This window comes from Centruroides sculpturatus, unplaced genomic scaffold (assembly GCF_000671375.1).
Source record: "Centruroides sculpturatus isolate CEXI.00-Female unplaced genomic scaffold, Cexi_2.0 scaffold327, whole genome shotgun sequence".
In the NCBI taxonomy this organism is placed as follows: domain Eukaryota; kingdom Metazoa; phylum Arthropoda; class Arachnida; order Scorpiones; family Buthidae; genus Centruroides; species Centruroides sculpturatus.
In genome coordinates, this window is record NW_019384493.1 from 552960 (window position 1) to 571696 (window position 18737).

At 28.3% G+C, this 18737-nt stretch overlaps 1 protein-coding gene across 1 annotated transcript in view; it reads left to right on the forward strand.

The window, feature by feature from the left end:
- Positions 1-18737, forward strand: part of LOC111621850 (neural-cadherin-like) — a 330033-nt gene that overhangs the window by 182207 nt on the left and 129089 nt on the right. The window contains exon 13 of the mRNA XM_023364110.1: positions 4333-4515. Within this exon, the coding sequence (XP_023219878.1) occupies positions 4333-4515 (183 nt within the window). The remainder of the gene's footprint in view (positions 1-4332; positions 4516-18737) is intronic.

The window sequence follows — 18737 nt, forward strand, 5'->3', positions numbered from 1 at the left end:
TAACGAGTGCCTACCCGACAGTCTCACGAATACATAAAATAATTGTTTTGTCAGAAAAATAAAAGGCTGAAATTACAAGGAAGAGTTTCAAAGTTCGGAGGAATAATATCCGATCGGTATATATCGGCTTGAGCGTCGATGTCGACGTCTCCCACACTCCAAAAAGTTTCGAATTGTTGCCCGAAGACAAGGGAAGACCAATCAGTATTCATTAATTTACGTCGCTTCTTCTTGTGTTTGTTCTGTGGGGTGTTCGTTATCTGATCATGTGTTCATTGTCCGAACATAAAAATCTTTCGCGAAAGTGTTCGTTATCTGATTTGTTCGTTATGCGATCTGTTCGTTAACCGATCACCCACTGTATTTATTTTTTAGAAAATACAAGGGAAGCGGCGCATCCACGGCTTCTAATGACGGCATGCCACTGATTTACATTTATGTTTGTTTAGGCAACAATTTTAGAAGTACTATCTTTTCCCAATAATTTAAGCAGGGGTGAATCTTACCAAAATTTTTGGGCATGCTGAAAGTTATAATAAGAATAATAGGCCTATCTCTAACATTAAGCAATAGGCAGAAATGTTATTTGGTGTGAATAAAAAAGTATGGACTATTATAAAGCCCATTATATTTACACATGAAATATATTATAATGAGAAAGTATTAAAAATTTATTTCAATAATTCGATTATTGAATTTATATCCAATTTTTGTGGGCCCTTGGTTTAAGCCCTATTAGTTTCTATTTAGATCCACCCCTGTACACAATACATTTATGCTGACTAGGTACCACAAGCTCTTGATACAATCTGGCTGTGTGAAATGATTTGAATGACGTCATGAATGCACATTTGTTTTCTGCGGAATACCTCCACACAAGCAAGCAATCGAGTTCTCACAAGCAATGCACTGACTTAAAACAGCTAGCTGCTAGCTGCCAGTGTAAAAGGAAACACAAATGATAAAAGAGTGTACACGTTAGAATAAATTATTGGCATATTTGTTCTCGTATAAAAAATATATTGACAGTCAAAACTTTCTTTTAAGCATATGGCACATGCTAAGCAAGGCCAGAGAATTCGCCCCTGAATTTAAGACAAACAAATTGAAGTTTTGATGATTAGTTTTATATTAATTGAAGTTTTGATGATTAGTTTTATATTAATTGAAGTTTTGATGATTAGTTTTATTTTAATATAGTTTTTCTAACCCTCTGCATTTTCTTTTTAAAGCTTGCACATACTTTTAGTTTTTTTAATACAACTTAAAATATGTGCAACAAATAAGGATGTCCCAATACTGTTGATACTGATACCATATTGAATACTTTTTGTACTTGATACTTTTGGTCCGATACTGCTACTAGTATCAATACTTTTCATCAGATTTGGTATCATTAAATTTTTTGTAGACAGATAAGATTCAACCAAAATTAGATTTTGCAGCTGAATTCAAAATTGAAACTAAATTTGGGTTTTAAAGTCGGTTTCAACCAAAACTAAATCTTACACTATTTTTGCTTAAGTTAAACTTATATAGTAAATATTTATGACCAAAAATCAATAAATTTATTATATCAAATTTCATTTTTAGAATGTATATACAATAAGCAAAAACGTGCTTACTCGTGCCTCTAATCAGTGTGTAGAAATACAAAAATAAATAATTTTGTAAAAACAAACGTTTTTCCAAACACCTTCCGTGTCCTTCTTCAGGTAAAATGGTTGAATTCCTTATTCTTGAACACCATCATGCAATTTTTTAAAAAGAAAAATTTGAACAATGTTTTGATTGTGCGATATCTATTGTGCATGCGTTGTATCTGTCTTGTTCCTTTCATTCAGCATCACATTTACTCTTCTCTTACGTGTTTAATGTATTATTTTTATTATGATCTTTACATGTCCTCGTACAACCTCCTACACCAACCACATCCTTAATAATCATTACATAATAAGGCTTGCCAAGCTAACGAAAGAACTCTAAGCATATTGTATATACAATATGCTTAGAGTTCTTTCGTTAGCTTGGCAAGCCTTATTATGTAATGATTATTAAGGATGTGGTTGGTGTAGGAGGTTGTACGAGGACATGTAAAGATCATAATAAAAATAATACATTAAACACGTAAGAGAAGAGTAAATGTGATGCTGAATGAAAGGAACAAGACAGATACAACGCATGCACAATAGATATCGCACAATCAAAACATTGTTCAAATTTTTCTTTTTAAAAAATTGCATGATGGTGTTCAAGAATAAGGAATTCAACCATTTTACCTGAAGAAGGAGACGGAAGGTGTTTGGAAAAACGTTTGTTTTTACAAAATTATTTATTTTTGTATTTCTACACACTGATTAGAGGCACGAGTAAGCACGTTTTTGCTTATTGTATATACATTCTAAAAATGAAATTTGATATAATAAATTTATTGATTTTTGGTCATAANTTTCCATATTGTATATACAATATGCTTAGAGTTCTTTCGTTAGCTTGGCAAGCCTTATTACTATTTTAAATAACTCATCAATTATTTGAAAAACTTGAAAATATATTAAAATTTCAAATTAACTGATACAATATTGGTAACATATTGTATCAGTTGATTTGAGCTGATCAATAGCTCAGTTGAGCCAGAATCATTTTTTACTCAATTGTTTTCTAATTCAAATTGTCCTGTAACTCAAAGTTTTTTCCTGTCCCTTGGAGCTTTGAGTTAGAGTTGTGGCAGTACGCCATGTATTTTGTATGTAGTTTATATTTCATTTTAATTAGCTTTATTTTTCTTTTTACGTTCCTTTCTTTCCTCTTTTTTTCCCTCCTTTCTTCGTTCTATGGTCTACCTCTGTGGAGAGTCTCTCCCCGAAATTCCTTTACTTATTGGCTATTGAAAACACCCTAAAACAAGGGGAGAGGTGAGGTAAGAAGAGAAGTAAGGGGGACGAGAGGGAGGAATGAAGTGAGAAGGAGCGGGAGAAGGTTTTTGGAGTCTACGTGAGACGAAGGGAGAGTCTGAGAGACAGACAAAGAGATATCCATGATAGACCCATGGAAATTAAGAACGAATCTTCACATCATAACTGCCAACAGTTGTGCGACTTGAAGGAAAAAAGGGAGATCCTTCCAACTTTATGTAAGACCCTCACTAAGGACATTGCAAAGAGAAACGATCTTCGAAGGCCTTACATACTAGCATTGGGTACCCCTTTTCTGAGTTCTAACTTTCCTTTACCTATCCCCTATCTTCTTATCTTAGTTAATATTAGTTTAAGTCTTATTTGTTATTAGTGTTTAAGATAGATTTAGATTTTCATACAATGATTTTCAATAACGGTTCTTTATGTCGTGTTCTATGATTCGGGAGTTTGTTTGTGTAACCTTGTTCGCGATTCTGATTGTTTCTAACTGTCGGGACATAAAGTTAGCACTGGCATTCTAAAGAAGCCTGTAGTTAAGCTTTCAATCTTAATTAAAGTTGTCCTTTTTGTCGTACTTTGCTTCAACTTGTCTTCCTTAAAGATGAAAACTACATACTTTCACAGAGTTTTACTGTATTTGGATACTGATTATTATTTTTTGTTTTGAAAGATTGAAAAATATCCAATCTTTCAAAACAAAAAAGCTTTGCATTTAATTTTTTTTTAAATTTTTAAATAGTTTTGGAAAATTTTGAGATATTCTTTCTTGCAAACAAAGCTTATTTAGATAATATCGTACAATGATAACAGTGCTGAATTTAGGAAAGTAAATCATTAAATCTCTTTTTAATTATAAAACACAGTACTTTTGAATATTTACAAAATATATAATAGATAAACCTTGTAGAATTTAATTAAAAACAATTACTTGCCAAATTATAGGTTCAAATTTTATTTTGGGCATAGATATACATGTTTAACATATTTAAGAGATTATCCTTGAAAGAGGGAGTGAGCTAGCTATAATGATATGTAGTGTTACTTCTAAGTAAAGTTATAATAAAATAATTTTTAAAAATTAATTTAAATTGAATTTTATTTTATATTTTAAAATTTAAAAGAATGTGTAATTTACTTTACAAATTTTTGTTTTTTAGTTTGCATTCTTAAATGAGGCTATAATTGAATTTCATGAATAATTTATTATGAAAAGTTTAATGATTGCAATTTGTTGTAGTTTACTAACATTAGCAAATTGCAGGTTTACTAAAATAAATATTAGTAAAGCCAATTTGCAATTAATATTTTATACATTGTTAGTAAATTGTACAAAATCATGCAATTTATTTTGTTTGCACTATAAATAAAATAAAGTAATTATTTCTTGTATATTATATCTAAAATTTATTTACAGAATAATGGGATTCATCAATTAGCATCAGAAGCCACTGTATATATTGTATTGGAAGATGTCAATGATGAGATACCATTGTTTATTGAAAGAGAACAAGAAACAGTACTTGAAGGAATGCCTCCTGGAACTAAAGTGACTCAAGTGCAAGCTGTAGACAAAGATGGAACATATCCAAATAATAAAGTAAGATAATATTTTTTGTTTCATAGTAATAGAGTATTTTTAATAATTCTATAATGATTATTAGACTTTAATAAATATAATATTGCCAAAATAATTGATGATATTAAATAATAATAAATTACAGTAGAACCCTGACTGTCTGAGTCCTGATTAACCAAGATTCTGCATTATCCAAGCAAACCTGTCAGTGAATATACTATTCTTCTTATGCTCTAATTCATAAAAGAAAGTTTAAAACAATAACATGTATTACAAAATGATTTGTTTCTATTACATTTTATTATTTAACTTCAATGTAAGACAAACCATTCATATTAAAATTTAACTACAATAATAGATACTTTTATTCTTATTTTACATTTGGGTGTGTAATAAATGATATAAAAATTGTTGGTGTTATATATGTTGTTATAAATTTACCAAAGGATAATAGAGGTTTAAAAAGGCAATTATATAAATCTTTTATATTCTTAATTTTTAATCCAAAATGGTTATAACTGTCTGTTTTATCACAGTTTTTGATTATTTGATGCAGCATCAGTCAATGTTACCTCAGATAATTGGGGTTCTACTGTATATCAAAAAGCAAAACTTTCAACTTCTAATTTAAACGTATAATAAATTTATAAGTTATTTTAATATTTATATATTTTTATTTTAATATTTAATAAGGAATGGTTATAGCATTAATTACAAAGAAGCTGACTCCATTTCTACAGCATGGAAAACATTTTATGACACCCTAAATTTTCTCTAGTAGAGCATTTGTTCACATTTTTTCCTAGTTAGAGTTTATATTATTGGACTTACAATTTGAAAAAATTGTAGACAAAATCCCACTGTCATCCAGCCATATATCCATTTGGTCATCTGTCTTTCCTTAATCTCAAGAACAGAGTTAGATGAAATCCAAGACAAGATATATAAAGTATAGGGGCAGGAGGCCCCAATTAACTATTGATATATTCAAACTTCTGATGCAAACTGGAAGTCACGTTATTTCAGTTCAAAACTTTTCTCCTGAAAGCAGTTCATAGTTGACTGTCACGGCTCTATTGCTAAAGGAAAGAAATGATATACAGGGGCGAGCCACTACTAATTTGAGATGGGGAGTATATTTTTTAAATGAAATAAATAAAAAATATGATTAAAAATTTCTGCCCAGCATTGCGACGATGTCACAATAAATAATTGCTTGTTGTACTTGGGTTTTATTTATTTTATAATTTTTTGTAGCTTTATATTCATGCATATCTACTGATTGGTTGGATTATGAGTGTAATGTAATTTGAATATTTAAATTAACGTTTAATCCCCAATGTTTAATCTTGCGTTTTACCCCTTCTTTTAGGCTAGCTCTTTCTATTCGGTCTTATTTTTATCATTTTTCTCAAAGCATTAGTAATGTTCAACAGATTTTATATTTGGATTTATTACATTTTAAATGCATAATGCCTACTCTGTAACACACAATTTTCTCTTGAGCAGTAATCTATTTTTTTATTTTTATACATAATTTTTTTATCTTATTGTATTTTCTGTGCATTTGTTTGTTATATTTTTTGTTTTATTATTCTTTTTAAGGTTTTTTTCTTTTTATTAAATTGGGGCAGGAAATTAATTGTCCAGCAACACTTCCTATTGTATTTTAAAATAAAATAAATAAATAAATTGTATGACTTCTATTTTGGAGCATTCTACTTTCAAATCTATTCTGTTTAACTAGTATAGCCTGAAGAAGATCTTTAAATAAGGCCAAAAATTTTAATTTGATTGGAACATTTATGTTGGAAGTGTAGGGTGTTTTGAAGTGATTGATCTGCTGTTTCAGTTGGTTTATCATTATTTAAAATTTTTGTGAATATACTGTAATATTTATTTTCCAGACATGTACTGCGAATATATAATTTACAAAAGCTATATATGTTCCAAGTATGAAAAATCCGATTTATATGTACATAAACAAATCCACAAACCTGAATGTTAAAGTCAAACCAAACAAATTATCATATTATCAGGCTATAATAAGACTAATTTTAAGAATTAGATATGAAGTAATTTGATAAGAGATATGCAGTTAGGTCACCAACTTGTGATAAATTTAATTTAATTTTAGAATTTCTGGAAGAAAATAATTGGCCCAGAGTTGGACTCAAATCTGCAACTTCTGCATACTATACAAATGTATTGCTAATTATGTACCCAAGACCTCCATTGAATCTTTGCTTTTAGAACTATTAATTTAAATATAATCATACTGGTCACTCACTTTGCTGACTGGGGATGATTTCAGTACCTATGACCTTCCATGGTTCTTAGCTAGCTAAAATTTTTAACCTGCTCAGCTAGCAAATGGTTGTATATAGATTAATAGTTCTGATATATCACACTAATCTTAAAATGCTTTGCAGATATCTTTTAATGTATCACAAACATTTTCGGTTCACCCATCAGGTGGAGTTCAGTTATTTTCAGACCTTCTTCAGGTGGAGTTCTCCTAGAGAAAACCCTTTTCTGGCATGATTCTGTTTCCAGTGTGTTCTAATTTCCTTTTGAATTTCCTTTTTAAATTTTAAATTTTTAACGATGTGCACCTGCTATAATGCCAGTTTATACATAGCCTGCCACACTCTTGAGAGTTGTTTTTCTTCTTTAAAATTGATTGAAAGGCCCTGGCATTCAGTTTTAAAAATTTCTAATGCCTCCAAATTCCTAAGTTGGTGTATATGACAAGTTTGCTATGGTCACTTGTAATTTGGATGTAATGCTATTTTCACTGGCATATGTAACTAAGGCAGTAGTGTTTTTCTTTTTTTCAATATTGGTTTTATGCTCGCATAGGTGTTGTTTGAGCAATCTTCTTGTAGATCTGATATATACAAAATCTCTGTTGAATCTGTCATCTTTGAGCGGAATTTTATATACTCCTGGCTCTCTTTCAATATCTGCTTGATCTTTCTCATTACTTAGCATGCCAAATACATCCGGCGTATGTCTGTAGGCTTACATCTGCAGATACATATTGTTAGAAATTTAAAATTTAAAAAGGAATTAAAAAAAAAATTAGAACACATCAGAAATGGAATAGAACAGAATCACACCAGAAAAGGGTTTTTCTCTAGTAGAAAAACCCTTTTCTACTAGAAGGTTGTACCTGAAGAACTTTTCTACTAGAAGGTTGTACCTGAAGAAGGTTGTAGGATGGACTGAAAATGTTTGTGATATGTTAAAAAAATAACTGCCAAGCATTTTAAAGTTAGTGTGATATATTTGTCAATGCTTTGTTTATTAGATGGATTTTAATAGTTCTGAAAGCAAAGATCCAATGGAGGTCTTGGTAGCATAATAGGCAATGCATGTATACAGTATACAGGAGTTGTGAGTTTGAGTCCTGTTCCAGGCTGATTCATTTCTTCCAGAAATTCTAAAATTAAATTGAATTTATTATAATTATTAAATTTATCACAAGATGGTGTCTTTACTGACTATCTCTTGTTAAATTACATCATAACAAATTCTTAAAATTAACTTTATTCTAGCTCAATAATACAGTGGTTTGTTTGGTTTGGAAACATGATTTTAGGTCCCTCTTTTTGCATTGGCCTATGGAAGAGAAAATACATCAGTTATGCACATTACCGAACACAAAACACATATGCTATTCTAATGAAGCAATGTTAGATTACATATGTTGTGTAAATGCTGGTATCACCATTGAGCAGAAGCTGACATATGTGTTGGTGATTGTTAGTGCCAAGCGTTTGATTTAGAGATATGGTTTGTTGTGTAGAAGTCAGATTGCCTGCCAATTCTATTCACTGACTTTGCTGAAGAATGACAACTGAAAAATTACTTGAGAACAATACATGAGTGACTGAGAATGACTGACATTGAAAGTCATTACTGTGGTGTGAAGCTTTTATAAATGTTGCTGCACAGATGTAGTGAGGATTAATTTTTGTCAAAACCTGCAAATGTCCGGTATTGCTTTCAATTTCAATATTAAAAGATGTTTGCATCAATTTATTCAGCAATTAATTAAAATGCCTCAATGTCCTTGACTTACTAAAATATAAATTTTCATCTACAAGTACATATCTTCTAATATCAGGACTTATTATACTGACTTTACAGATAATGCTACAGAGTTTCACAGAAAACAATTTTTTATTTTATTTAATATACCTGTATATTAAATAAAATAAAAAATTTAATATACCTATATATTAAATTAAGTAAAAAAATTGTTTTCTGTGAAACTCTGTAGCATTATCTGTAAAGTCAGTATAATAAGACCTGATATTAGAATATATATACTTGTAGATGAAAATTTATATTTTATTCAGCAATTATTTGACCAGCATTTGACCTAACACAAGGTGCTGTAATAAAATGAGTCATTTTACTTGATCACATCACACTCACTCCTTGGGCAACCTCCCAACATGTAGCAATGTTCATGGCTGCACTCACCATCTTCACCTAAATTTTTGCCTGAGGATTTTAGCAAACCATATGTTTGAATAAATTTTGATTTGAAGAATACTAGTATGCAGATATATGAAATCGCACCATCTACACATTTTCCAACCACAACTACTTAATAAATGAACATTTTTGGCTATATTCATGGGGCTGCATCAGGTTTCAGTATTTACCAAATCAACTGTCTACAGTGAGTTTAAAGTTTGAAACAAAATTTGAAACTGGATTCAGGTTTATTATTAAGGATTATCATTATCTAGATTATTAATACCAGATTAATGAACTTTTACTGTATATTTTAAATCATATAAAAGTAAGTAAAAAGTCAGTTTAGATTAGAAATTAGTTTCTTTTAATTTGATAAATTTGATAAAAATGCAAGCAATATGTAAATATAATATTACTGAAATAGATAATTTTTCATAATTTAGACATGAATTATAGAAAATACAGTGTGTGATTGGTTAATGAACAAATCGGATAATGAACACTTTCATGAACGATTGTTATGTTCAGACAATGAACACCTCACACAAGAAGAAGTGACATAAAATAATGGATACAGATTGGTCTTCCCTTGTCTTAAGGCAACAATTCAAAACTTTTCAGAGCATGGGAGACATCGACATCGATGCTCAATCCGATATACAGTATACTGATCAGATAGTATTCCTGCAAACTTTGAAATTCTCTCTTGTAATTCCAGCCTTTTATTTTTCTGACAGAAACAATTCTTTTATAGTACTTGCAAAACTGTTGGGTGGACACTCGTAAAGTTTTGCATTGATTCTTATTTTTGAAAGGTAAGAGTCTGATGTAAAGGCAGAAAATGTCTGATGTTGCTGGGCAGTATAGCTTGAACAGGTCTACAGTAGGCCACAGTTCAATCTTATTTAAGAAAGATACTGTATAATCAAGAAGATTCAAGCAGCTAAAAGAGTAACAAAAATCACATCTGAGAAATAAAGAAAATTGAAGAGCTCATAATGGAACCTGAAACTGATCTGACGACAGAAGAACACCAAGAACTCTTGAATGAAGAACACCAAGAAATTCGGTGAGATATGTTTTCTTCTGAAAAAGAGGATTAATGCTGATATCTGCTATTAAAGATCTTTTGAAGAAGTGGAAGGATGTCAGAACAACGGTCTTAGAATGGCATGCAAACCAGGTTGAGATTAATAAACTTAGGGATCTCTACAATTACAATGCTATTAATTACTTCTGAAAAATCCTGAAGAAGAGAGAAAAGCAATCAATGTTAGACAGATTCTTTAACCCCAAAAAACAGAAAAAACATGACTAATAAAAATACAAGACTGTGTACATATGTATTTTTATTATTACATATAAATAAACGTAGTAAGAAAGTATATATATATATATATATATTTTTTTTTTTTGGAGTCTCCAGAACGAATTAATCAAATTTGCATAAAAACCTATGGTAAATCGATAATCAGTTAATGAACAATTTGTATAGCGAACAAAGTCTTGGAACGGATTATGTTCATTAACCAATCACCCACTATATTTCAATAATTTAAAAATATATTGTAGACTTTTACTGTAGACAAATGTAAAAGAAACACTGAAAAAATATATTACATAAAATATAAAAATATAATGAATATATAAATTTATAAAAATATAAAATATACCTTTAAAACAGTAACCTATAAAACAAACATGAAAAGAATGCAATATGATAAAACAATCTTTCAATGTGATTATTATCTTCCAACATCTCAGATAGATAAATTTTTCTTATCAAGTTATATATTTTTTTCATATTGATGTCAAACTTAGAAAAAAGATGTTTAATTCAGTCAAACATTTGATATAAACCACTTTCAAATGTCTGATAGAGAATTAATTACTCATAATACATTTTAACAGTCATATCAGCAAATTCAATACTATTGACAGATCTTAGATAATAATTGATTATATATTATAAATGGTTCCATAATAGCTTGTTTATTAATACAGAAAACAAAAGAAAATGATGATCAGAAAAATCAGTAAATTATGAAACACTTAAATTTGATTTACACTTACAAAAGTAAAAAAATAACAACAAAGACAAAATGCTCTTATCTGTATATGTTTCATTTTGTTTGTTATTTTTAATCTTAAATGTTATCTCTACTTATAGTATAATACAGATCAAATTGTAAGATCCAATAAGAATAAAAACAGTGTCAATATAAGAAGAGATAAAGATAGAAGTCTAGCAGACAAAATCACATAGATTAAACATATGCTTTATAGACATAAACTAATGAAATATTCAACAGTAATACTAAATATTTTCATTAATTTGTCTTTATGAATTTCAATAAAAATTAAAGTACTATGAAAATCAATTCTAAAAGTTTTAATGACTTTCAATAATAAGTAAATTTTAATTATGGTAATTTGACATATTGATTACTGATCAGAGATATAAAACATTACAACTTGATATTTATATAGAAAGTGATAAAATTTAATGTAGAGATGCTTTTAAAAGTAATTGTTTTATTTGAAATTACAAATAAACCAAAAAATAAATTTTGTTTGTGTTGAATAAAGAATAAATGAAAACTTTTAGACACATTTTAAATATTAATTTACAATAGAAAATAGTTTTTAAATATTTACTTGGGTAAATGAATATTTAATTACAGTTCAATGCTTTATTCTGTATTTGAAATAAAATATTTTATTATTTCTTTCTTTATTATTATATTTTGTTAATTACTTGATAGAATGGTAGTTATAGTTACTTTTGAAGATTTTTATATTAAATTTTTATCAATTTATAAATTTATTGTTTTACATTGATTATTTAGTTTCATAGAAGCAGAAGACACTTTTTTTAAATAGTGATTAAAGTTTTAAAGTATTTTTAATTATTGGAAATTGATATGCCATTGATTACTACTTATTTTTTTTTCATTAAACAATTTGAAATAGATTATAAATAATTCTTCAAATTATCAGTCAGATTAAATATCTAGTTATTATGAATTGTCTCTGTAATTAGTTAACCATAACTAGGAAAAATTTTTCTTTCCTATTTTGAATAGTTATTACAATGATAATATTATTGCAATCTCTATTTTGTTAGGTAAAAAATCTTTAATCTGAAAAATGTATAATTAATGTAAAGAAATAGAATTGTATTGTAATCAATACATTTAATGCAATAAAAATGTTGCTTTCTTTTATAAATTAAAAAGTTCATTATTAATAATTATTCATTTGAACAAATAAATACACAAACAGTGCACTCAACAGAGATACAGTAATCTTACTTTATCACCTAATGCTTGCTGAGAAAAATTGTTTGTTAAACTTTTTCATATTTTTATCATAGGCCATCTTTAATTTTTAAATTTGATAATAAATCGTTACAGAAATGGAATATTCTGATATTCAAATTTACATTTAAACTTGTACAGATAAAATAAATGTATAAAGAACAAAATATGATTAACAAAACTAAAATTAAGAAATATTAAATAAAACTTGTAGTAAATATAACAAAAAATTAAAGTAAAAAACAAAATTTGTATCCATCCATTTTAATTTAATGGACTTTGAAAATTTGTATTTGTCCATTAAATTGGAATCTTGCTTCGATGCACTCATTGAATTCATGGTCTACAAAAACCCTGAATTAGCAGCTTATCCAAATGAGAGAAAATAATTAGGTACACTAGTGTGCTATCAGTCATTTTTTAGATTCAAAAACAAATCTTACAAATAATAGATGGGAGTCCCAATGGGAAGTCCTATGTCAGGACTTTTATGCAAACTTTTACTTTGTAAGCTTGAGAAAAATATCCTTAGATATTTCACAGAAGACGTTATATTATACCAAAGATATGTGGATAATGGATAATTTGGAAGAACAATCAGAGAATTCAAGACTTTTTGAAAGTGGTCAACTACAACAATAACTGTTTGAATCTAAAATTGGAACAAGAGAGCTCTGCTTGTATTTATTTTTTTGACATTAATACCTGTTTGAAACAAGGGGATATATACACTAGTGTATACATCAAATCAAGATAGTTGTATTGTACATGCTGTCATGGTTAAATGACTCTTAAAAATACAAACTTTCAACATTCATAGCACTAATTAGAAGAGTCTTTTTATATTGCACTAATATATAGGACAGAATAAAAGAAATCAGTAGAATCAAAGAAATAGCAACAACATTAGGATATAAAACATCCACAATAGATGGACTCATAAACAATTTTGAAGGAAACAAAGATAAAACTCTAAATATCATCAATAAAATTAATAAGTTTGCATATGATGAAAGGTTGAGTTGCATCATGAATGAACTGGTAAGCTACATAAACTCAAAGATAGTGTATAAAAGAGTGCTTAACATTTATAACCTGTTAAGAAATGATAATCATAAGAAGGAAGAACAATCTGGAATGTACAAAATACCCTACAAGAACCAACACTCGGGTCAAAAAGTTCATATTGGTGTTACACAAAGAAACCTCATGGTATGTCTCAAAGAACATAAATACAATGTTGAAAAAGGCCATACTAACACAATATTAGCAACAATGTTACAAATAGGGGAAGCAAACATTGTGAAAGCAGTACACAATCCATCTCTTTCAATGAACATAGGAAAAATAGAAATATATAAGAGCAAAATTAATGACAGGGATGCAAATGCAATGCCCTCAGCATGGAAATACGTAATAGAAAAGAAATTAGGGCATAAAACTCATAAATCCTGTAGGGCCCTGTAATCAATTCTGTTTCTTACTTCTATTATTTGTTATATTTACTTAGAAGTTTTAGCTACTATTTCTTAATTAATTTAATTTTATTTTTGCTAATCATATTTTGTTCATAAAACATTTATTTTATCTGTTCAAGTTTAAATTAGTAATTGGAATTTTGGTTTAAATGTAAATTTGAATATCTGAATATTCTATTTCTGTATTGATTTATTATCAGATTTAAAAACCTGAAGATGACCTATGATAATAGATTGAAAACATTTGCTTAATAAACAATTTTTCTCAACAAGCATTAAGTGCTGAAGTAAAATTACTATTCTTATAAGTATCTAATAATATTTTTGATTTCAAAAATGAATAATCTTTTTGTAGTTTTAATGAATATTTTTCTTGATATAGAAGTTTTGTTAGAATGTAAAAAATTGCAAAGCATCTATTATTTGGTTTTATAGCCTTTTTGGAGATTATATGTAACAGGAATGAAAAATTCTCTATTTTATATTTTAAAATATATAATGGTGAAATTTTTTGTTACTACTACTATATGTTTTGTTTTTATTTTATTGTTTAATCAGAATGAGTTAATAAAAATTTAGATAACACATTTATTAAGGAAACTTCTCAAACATAAACCAATTTAAATGAGTTTTCACTTGGCTTTTGATGATTGACATACAGCCTGAAAAGACTAGTAAGACTCTAGAAAATTCTTTGTAAAAGGTAGTTTGAATTTGATCAAAAGTTTACGTTAACAAAAGATTGGGTCTCTAGAAAATATCATTATTGCTGATATCTTTAAACTTATATTGTAGAATTATAGAAACTTACTGTAAATATATTATTTTTTAACATGCAATAATTTATTTATATTCTGTCATATGTGTAGATACACATTTACTCACTTCATGAGAGTATTCATTGACATAACTTCATTTTTATATCATTATATCTGTTATTTTTCTATGTTATTATTTTATTCTATAACTAGAATAAAATAATAACATAGAAATAATATTACATAGAATAATATTATTTTTGAGTATGTTTCATAGAACGCATTCTTTTACAGAGACCATTGATATAGCACTACCAAATAAGTACTAGAAATAATAATTTTTTTTTTAAATAGAAATTAACTTAATATCTTTTAAATAACTTTAATTTTGTAAAATACTTACTGATTCAAAGCAGGTTATATGTTGTTGCTACTTAATTTAATTAAAATGAGACAAAGTCAAACATTACAAATGCATTCAACATAGAAATATAAATGTATAGCAAGTAAAATATTTTTTTTTTCAAGAGAAAAACATAAATGCTACAAATTTTAGAAGACAAAACTTTAAAGGACAAAATATTTTCGGAACCACTCTTTCTCATCATCAGACCCAAATTTCAAAAAGGTTTGTTCACAAAGATATATACAAGCAAAATAGAAAATATCTCCTGTGCAAACTTAAGAATTAAAACTCTCATCTGGCGGAGATTTTTAAACATTTAACAAAAATTCCTTTCTTTATATGAGTTTTTATAAAAATAATTTGCAGCAAGGTCTACTAATTCTAATTGACTTTTCAGAAGTTTATATGCTTTCAACTAATTCAAATGTTGGTGATAAAACATGTCATGAAAATACGCTATACCAGATAAATTATGCTTCATGGGATGTAGGCTAGAGATTTCTTGGTATTTGGGATTTAGGTGTGAATTTAAGTATAAATTGTATATCAAGCCCATTTCTTTTCATCATTGTTATAGAAAACTTGTTTTAGCAATGGAAGAATGTTAACTCTTTGTTAACTAGGAAAAGTAGTAAGTAGATCATTTAAATGTAAAAGCTGGTCAAACAGATAAATAACACCTTATCCTTGCTGAGAAATATATTTATTTCAAAAACAAACGTTTTCAGCCTGATTTACAGGCCATCCTCAGGTTGAGAACGAAATTGGAACTAAAGCATTCCATTAATAGAATACAAAATTCAAATTAAAAATTAAATAACCTTTGAAAACGTTTGTTTTTGAAATAAATATATTTCTAAGCAAGGATAAGGTGTTATTTATCTATTTGGTGATTTGCTGGGTACTATTTGATATTGTTGTAAAAGCTGGTCATTTATATCAGATACTATCTGGTATAAATGATCAGCAGAACAGAACAGAAATCAAGAGGTCAAGCAGAAATGGAAATTGAGACGCTGAACAAAAATTTGATGTCAGTGAGACACTTGTTTGCTACTGGCATAAACAAAAAGTTCTAAGCAATGCAAAATGAATGTGAGGGCATTTTGTGGTCCCAAGACTGAAAAGTAGTCCAATTTGAGGAAGAACTGTTACAATATGTTGAAGAAATATGCAACGATGGCTATGTTGTAACATATATGTTGCAATCAAGGGCTTGCAATATTGCTCAGACACAAAATATTTTTTCCTCAAGTTTAAGGCTAGTTGAGGATGGGTCAGCAGATTTATGAAGAGGAAAAATCTTTCTGTACTTAGAAGAACTATGTTGTACCAAAGGTTGAATAAATAGTGAATAAATACTTATATAGTCTATCTTTGAAAATAATTCACATATTTTTCACATCTCAATTTTTGTTTAGTAAAATATGGCAAAAAAGTTTGAAAAATACATGTGGAAATGTGGTATTTATTTATTTTATGGTAACTAATGTTCCAGGTTATCATTTTTTGGTAAATACACCAAGCAAATAAAACACTCACCTAAGAAACTTCAGCACAGTTTAATAATCAAGAATGTTCTCAATCTCTCCGGTGGATCTATTTCAGTTGCTTACAACAGTTGTTATTTATTGGAACTAAGATTATTGGCCAAGCATTGCTCTAGTATGTTTCTTAACTTTGATCAGAGACAGTCTAATATTCTGTACAGAGAACATTAAGGTATGAAATTCCAGGAAATTTCTTCTTAATTATTAGAAGAGTTTGAATTTCCTTCATTTAAAATTTACAAAGACTTTGAGCCAAATTTTCTGCCATACTTTATATTTAATAATTTGAGAAAATCAGTTTACAGGTATTAATTAACAGTTTAATTATTAACAAAACATTTTCAACAAGTATAAACTATCTTTATCAGGCAAGACAAGGAGGAAGAAAAATATTTAGAACAGTTTTAAAATATAGTCATGTGCAAAGCAAAAGGTAATTGATGACTTTGTATATGTCAAAAACGTTTGTTATTAATTAAACTGTTAATAGTTTGAGAAAATCAGTTTATAGGTATGAATTAAGTTATCATGATGTACATGAGTTTTAGACCAGGATATATATTTATTGAATCCTGTGCAATCTCTGACTACTAAGGGGAAGAGAATTTCATGCCTTATTTCCTTTAAGCTTTTTCCCTCTTCACTAAGAGCAATACACTTACCTTTTACAAACATGGAGTAGTGATTATATTAAAGTTTTGTAATAATAGTTTTTTTAGTTGTAATAAAGTTTTTTCTGTTTTAATTTTAGAAAAATTGATCATATTATATAAAAATTTTCGTTTTTTTCAGATTAGATCAGATTTTAGAAAGCTAGAAAGAATTGAATATTTAATATTTTAATAGAGCTATTTATAGTAATTGTTTTATATATATAATGGTCTATATGCATATATTAATATGGTCTTGAAAAATTCAAACTCAATTGTAAGTTTTTATTAATTTCACAAATATTTTTTGAAATAATCTATAATTATTTTTAGACAAGTCTAAAAAAGGAGACAATTAACATTTGCTTCAAGGTGCTGTTGAACAGAGATAGTATGTTCTATATCCTAACTGTTTGATCTAAAGCCAGACATCTGGACACTACTATATGATTAGTATAAAATAGAGATATAGTGAAATCTGTTTCCAGTAGCATTTCTTTTCTATTTATATTTTTGATTATTGTAATTCTAAATTTATGAAAGCCAAATGATTGCTGAATTATATTGGGCTATATTATTAATTAAATTCTAAGTAATTTGACATAGCGGCTTTAATTAATAAATGTAGTAGTATTGTAACCCAATATAATTCAGTAATCATTTGGCTTTAATATATAACAATCGGGTTTGGATGTTTATATTTCTAAATTTATCAATGTTTATAACAGCTTAGAAAAGATCCAACTTCCAATTAGTTTTGTAAATGGCAGCAACATTTATCTTTGTACTGATTTTGATTGTATTTTATTTTGAATTGAGTTTTTGTAGATATGATAATCTTTGTATTTTGTTCTTGTGCATGATTTCTTTTGTTTCACTTGAATACATAATTTATAAGTGGAAGGAGTGCTATTGCATTAACAGTAATGTAATTTGAATGTTAGTCTGAAATTGATCAATGTTGTCAGATAGATCATTCTCCATTTTTGTGATAATGTGAGGGTTAAAGATGTACAAGACAATTATTCCAACAAATACCAACTAAACTAAATACAACCGGAATTAACAGGTAATACAGTGATGCCCATCAGAGACACATACACAGATATATATATATATAACAAGTCTCTGTTCTCGTTCGGATTCTTACAATGAGTTGTTATCACGATACGGATTCTAATTACTAACTTATAAATAACTTATAACTAACTTAATCTAACACTACACTAATGAGAGGAAAAGGAAGGAAGGAAAAGAGTACCGGTATTTAGCACAGGAGGTCCTGATTGGGGTTTCCGATGATTGTGGGGATTTTATCGATCGACATTGGAATATCCAACATTCCTGGTATGGTAATTGTCACTTGGATTTTGTAGACCACTATTTCTTATCAGACAAGTCACTAGTCCTTTTCTTTTCTTTTTGGACTACTCTATACTCAGCACGTTCGGCTTGTTTCTTGTCCTCGAGGTCCAACTTAATGTCCCGACGATACTTTCGCAACCTCTTCTCTTCGTCGCCCAGGCAAAAAGTGTCTTTCTCACCCCTTTTTTCTCCTTCTATACCCCACGGGCAGGGCCCCTCCCT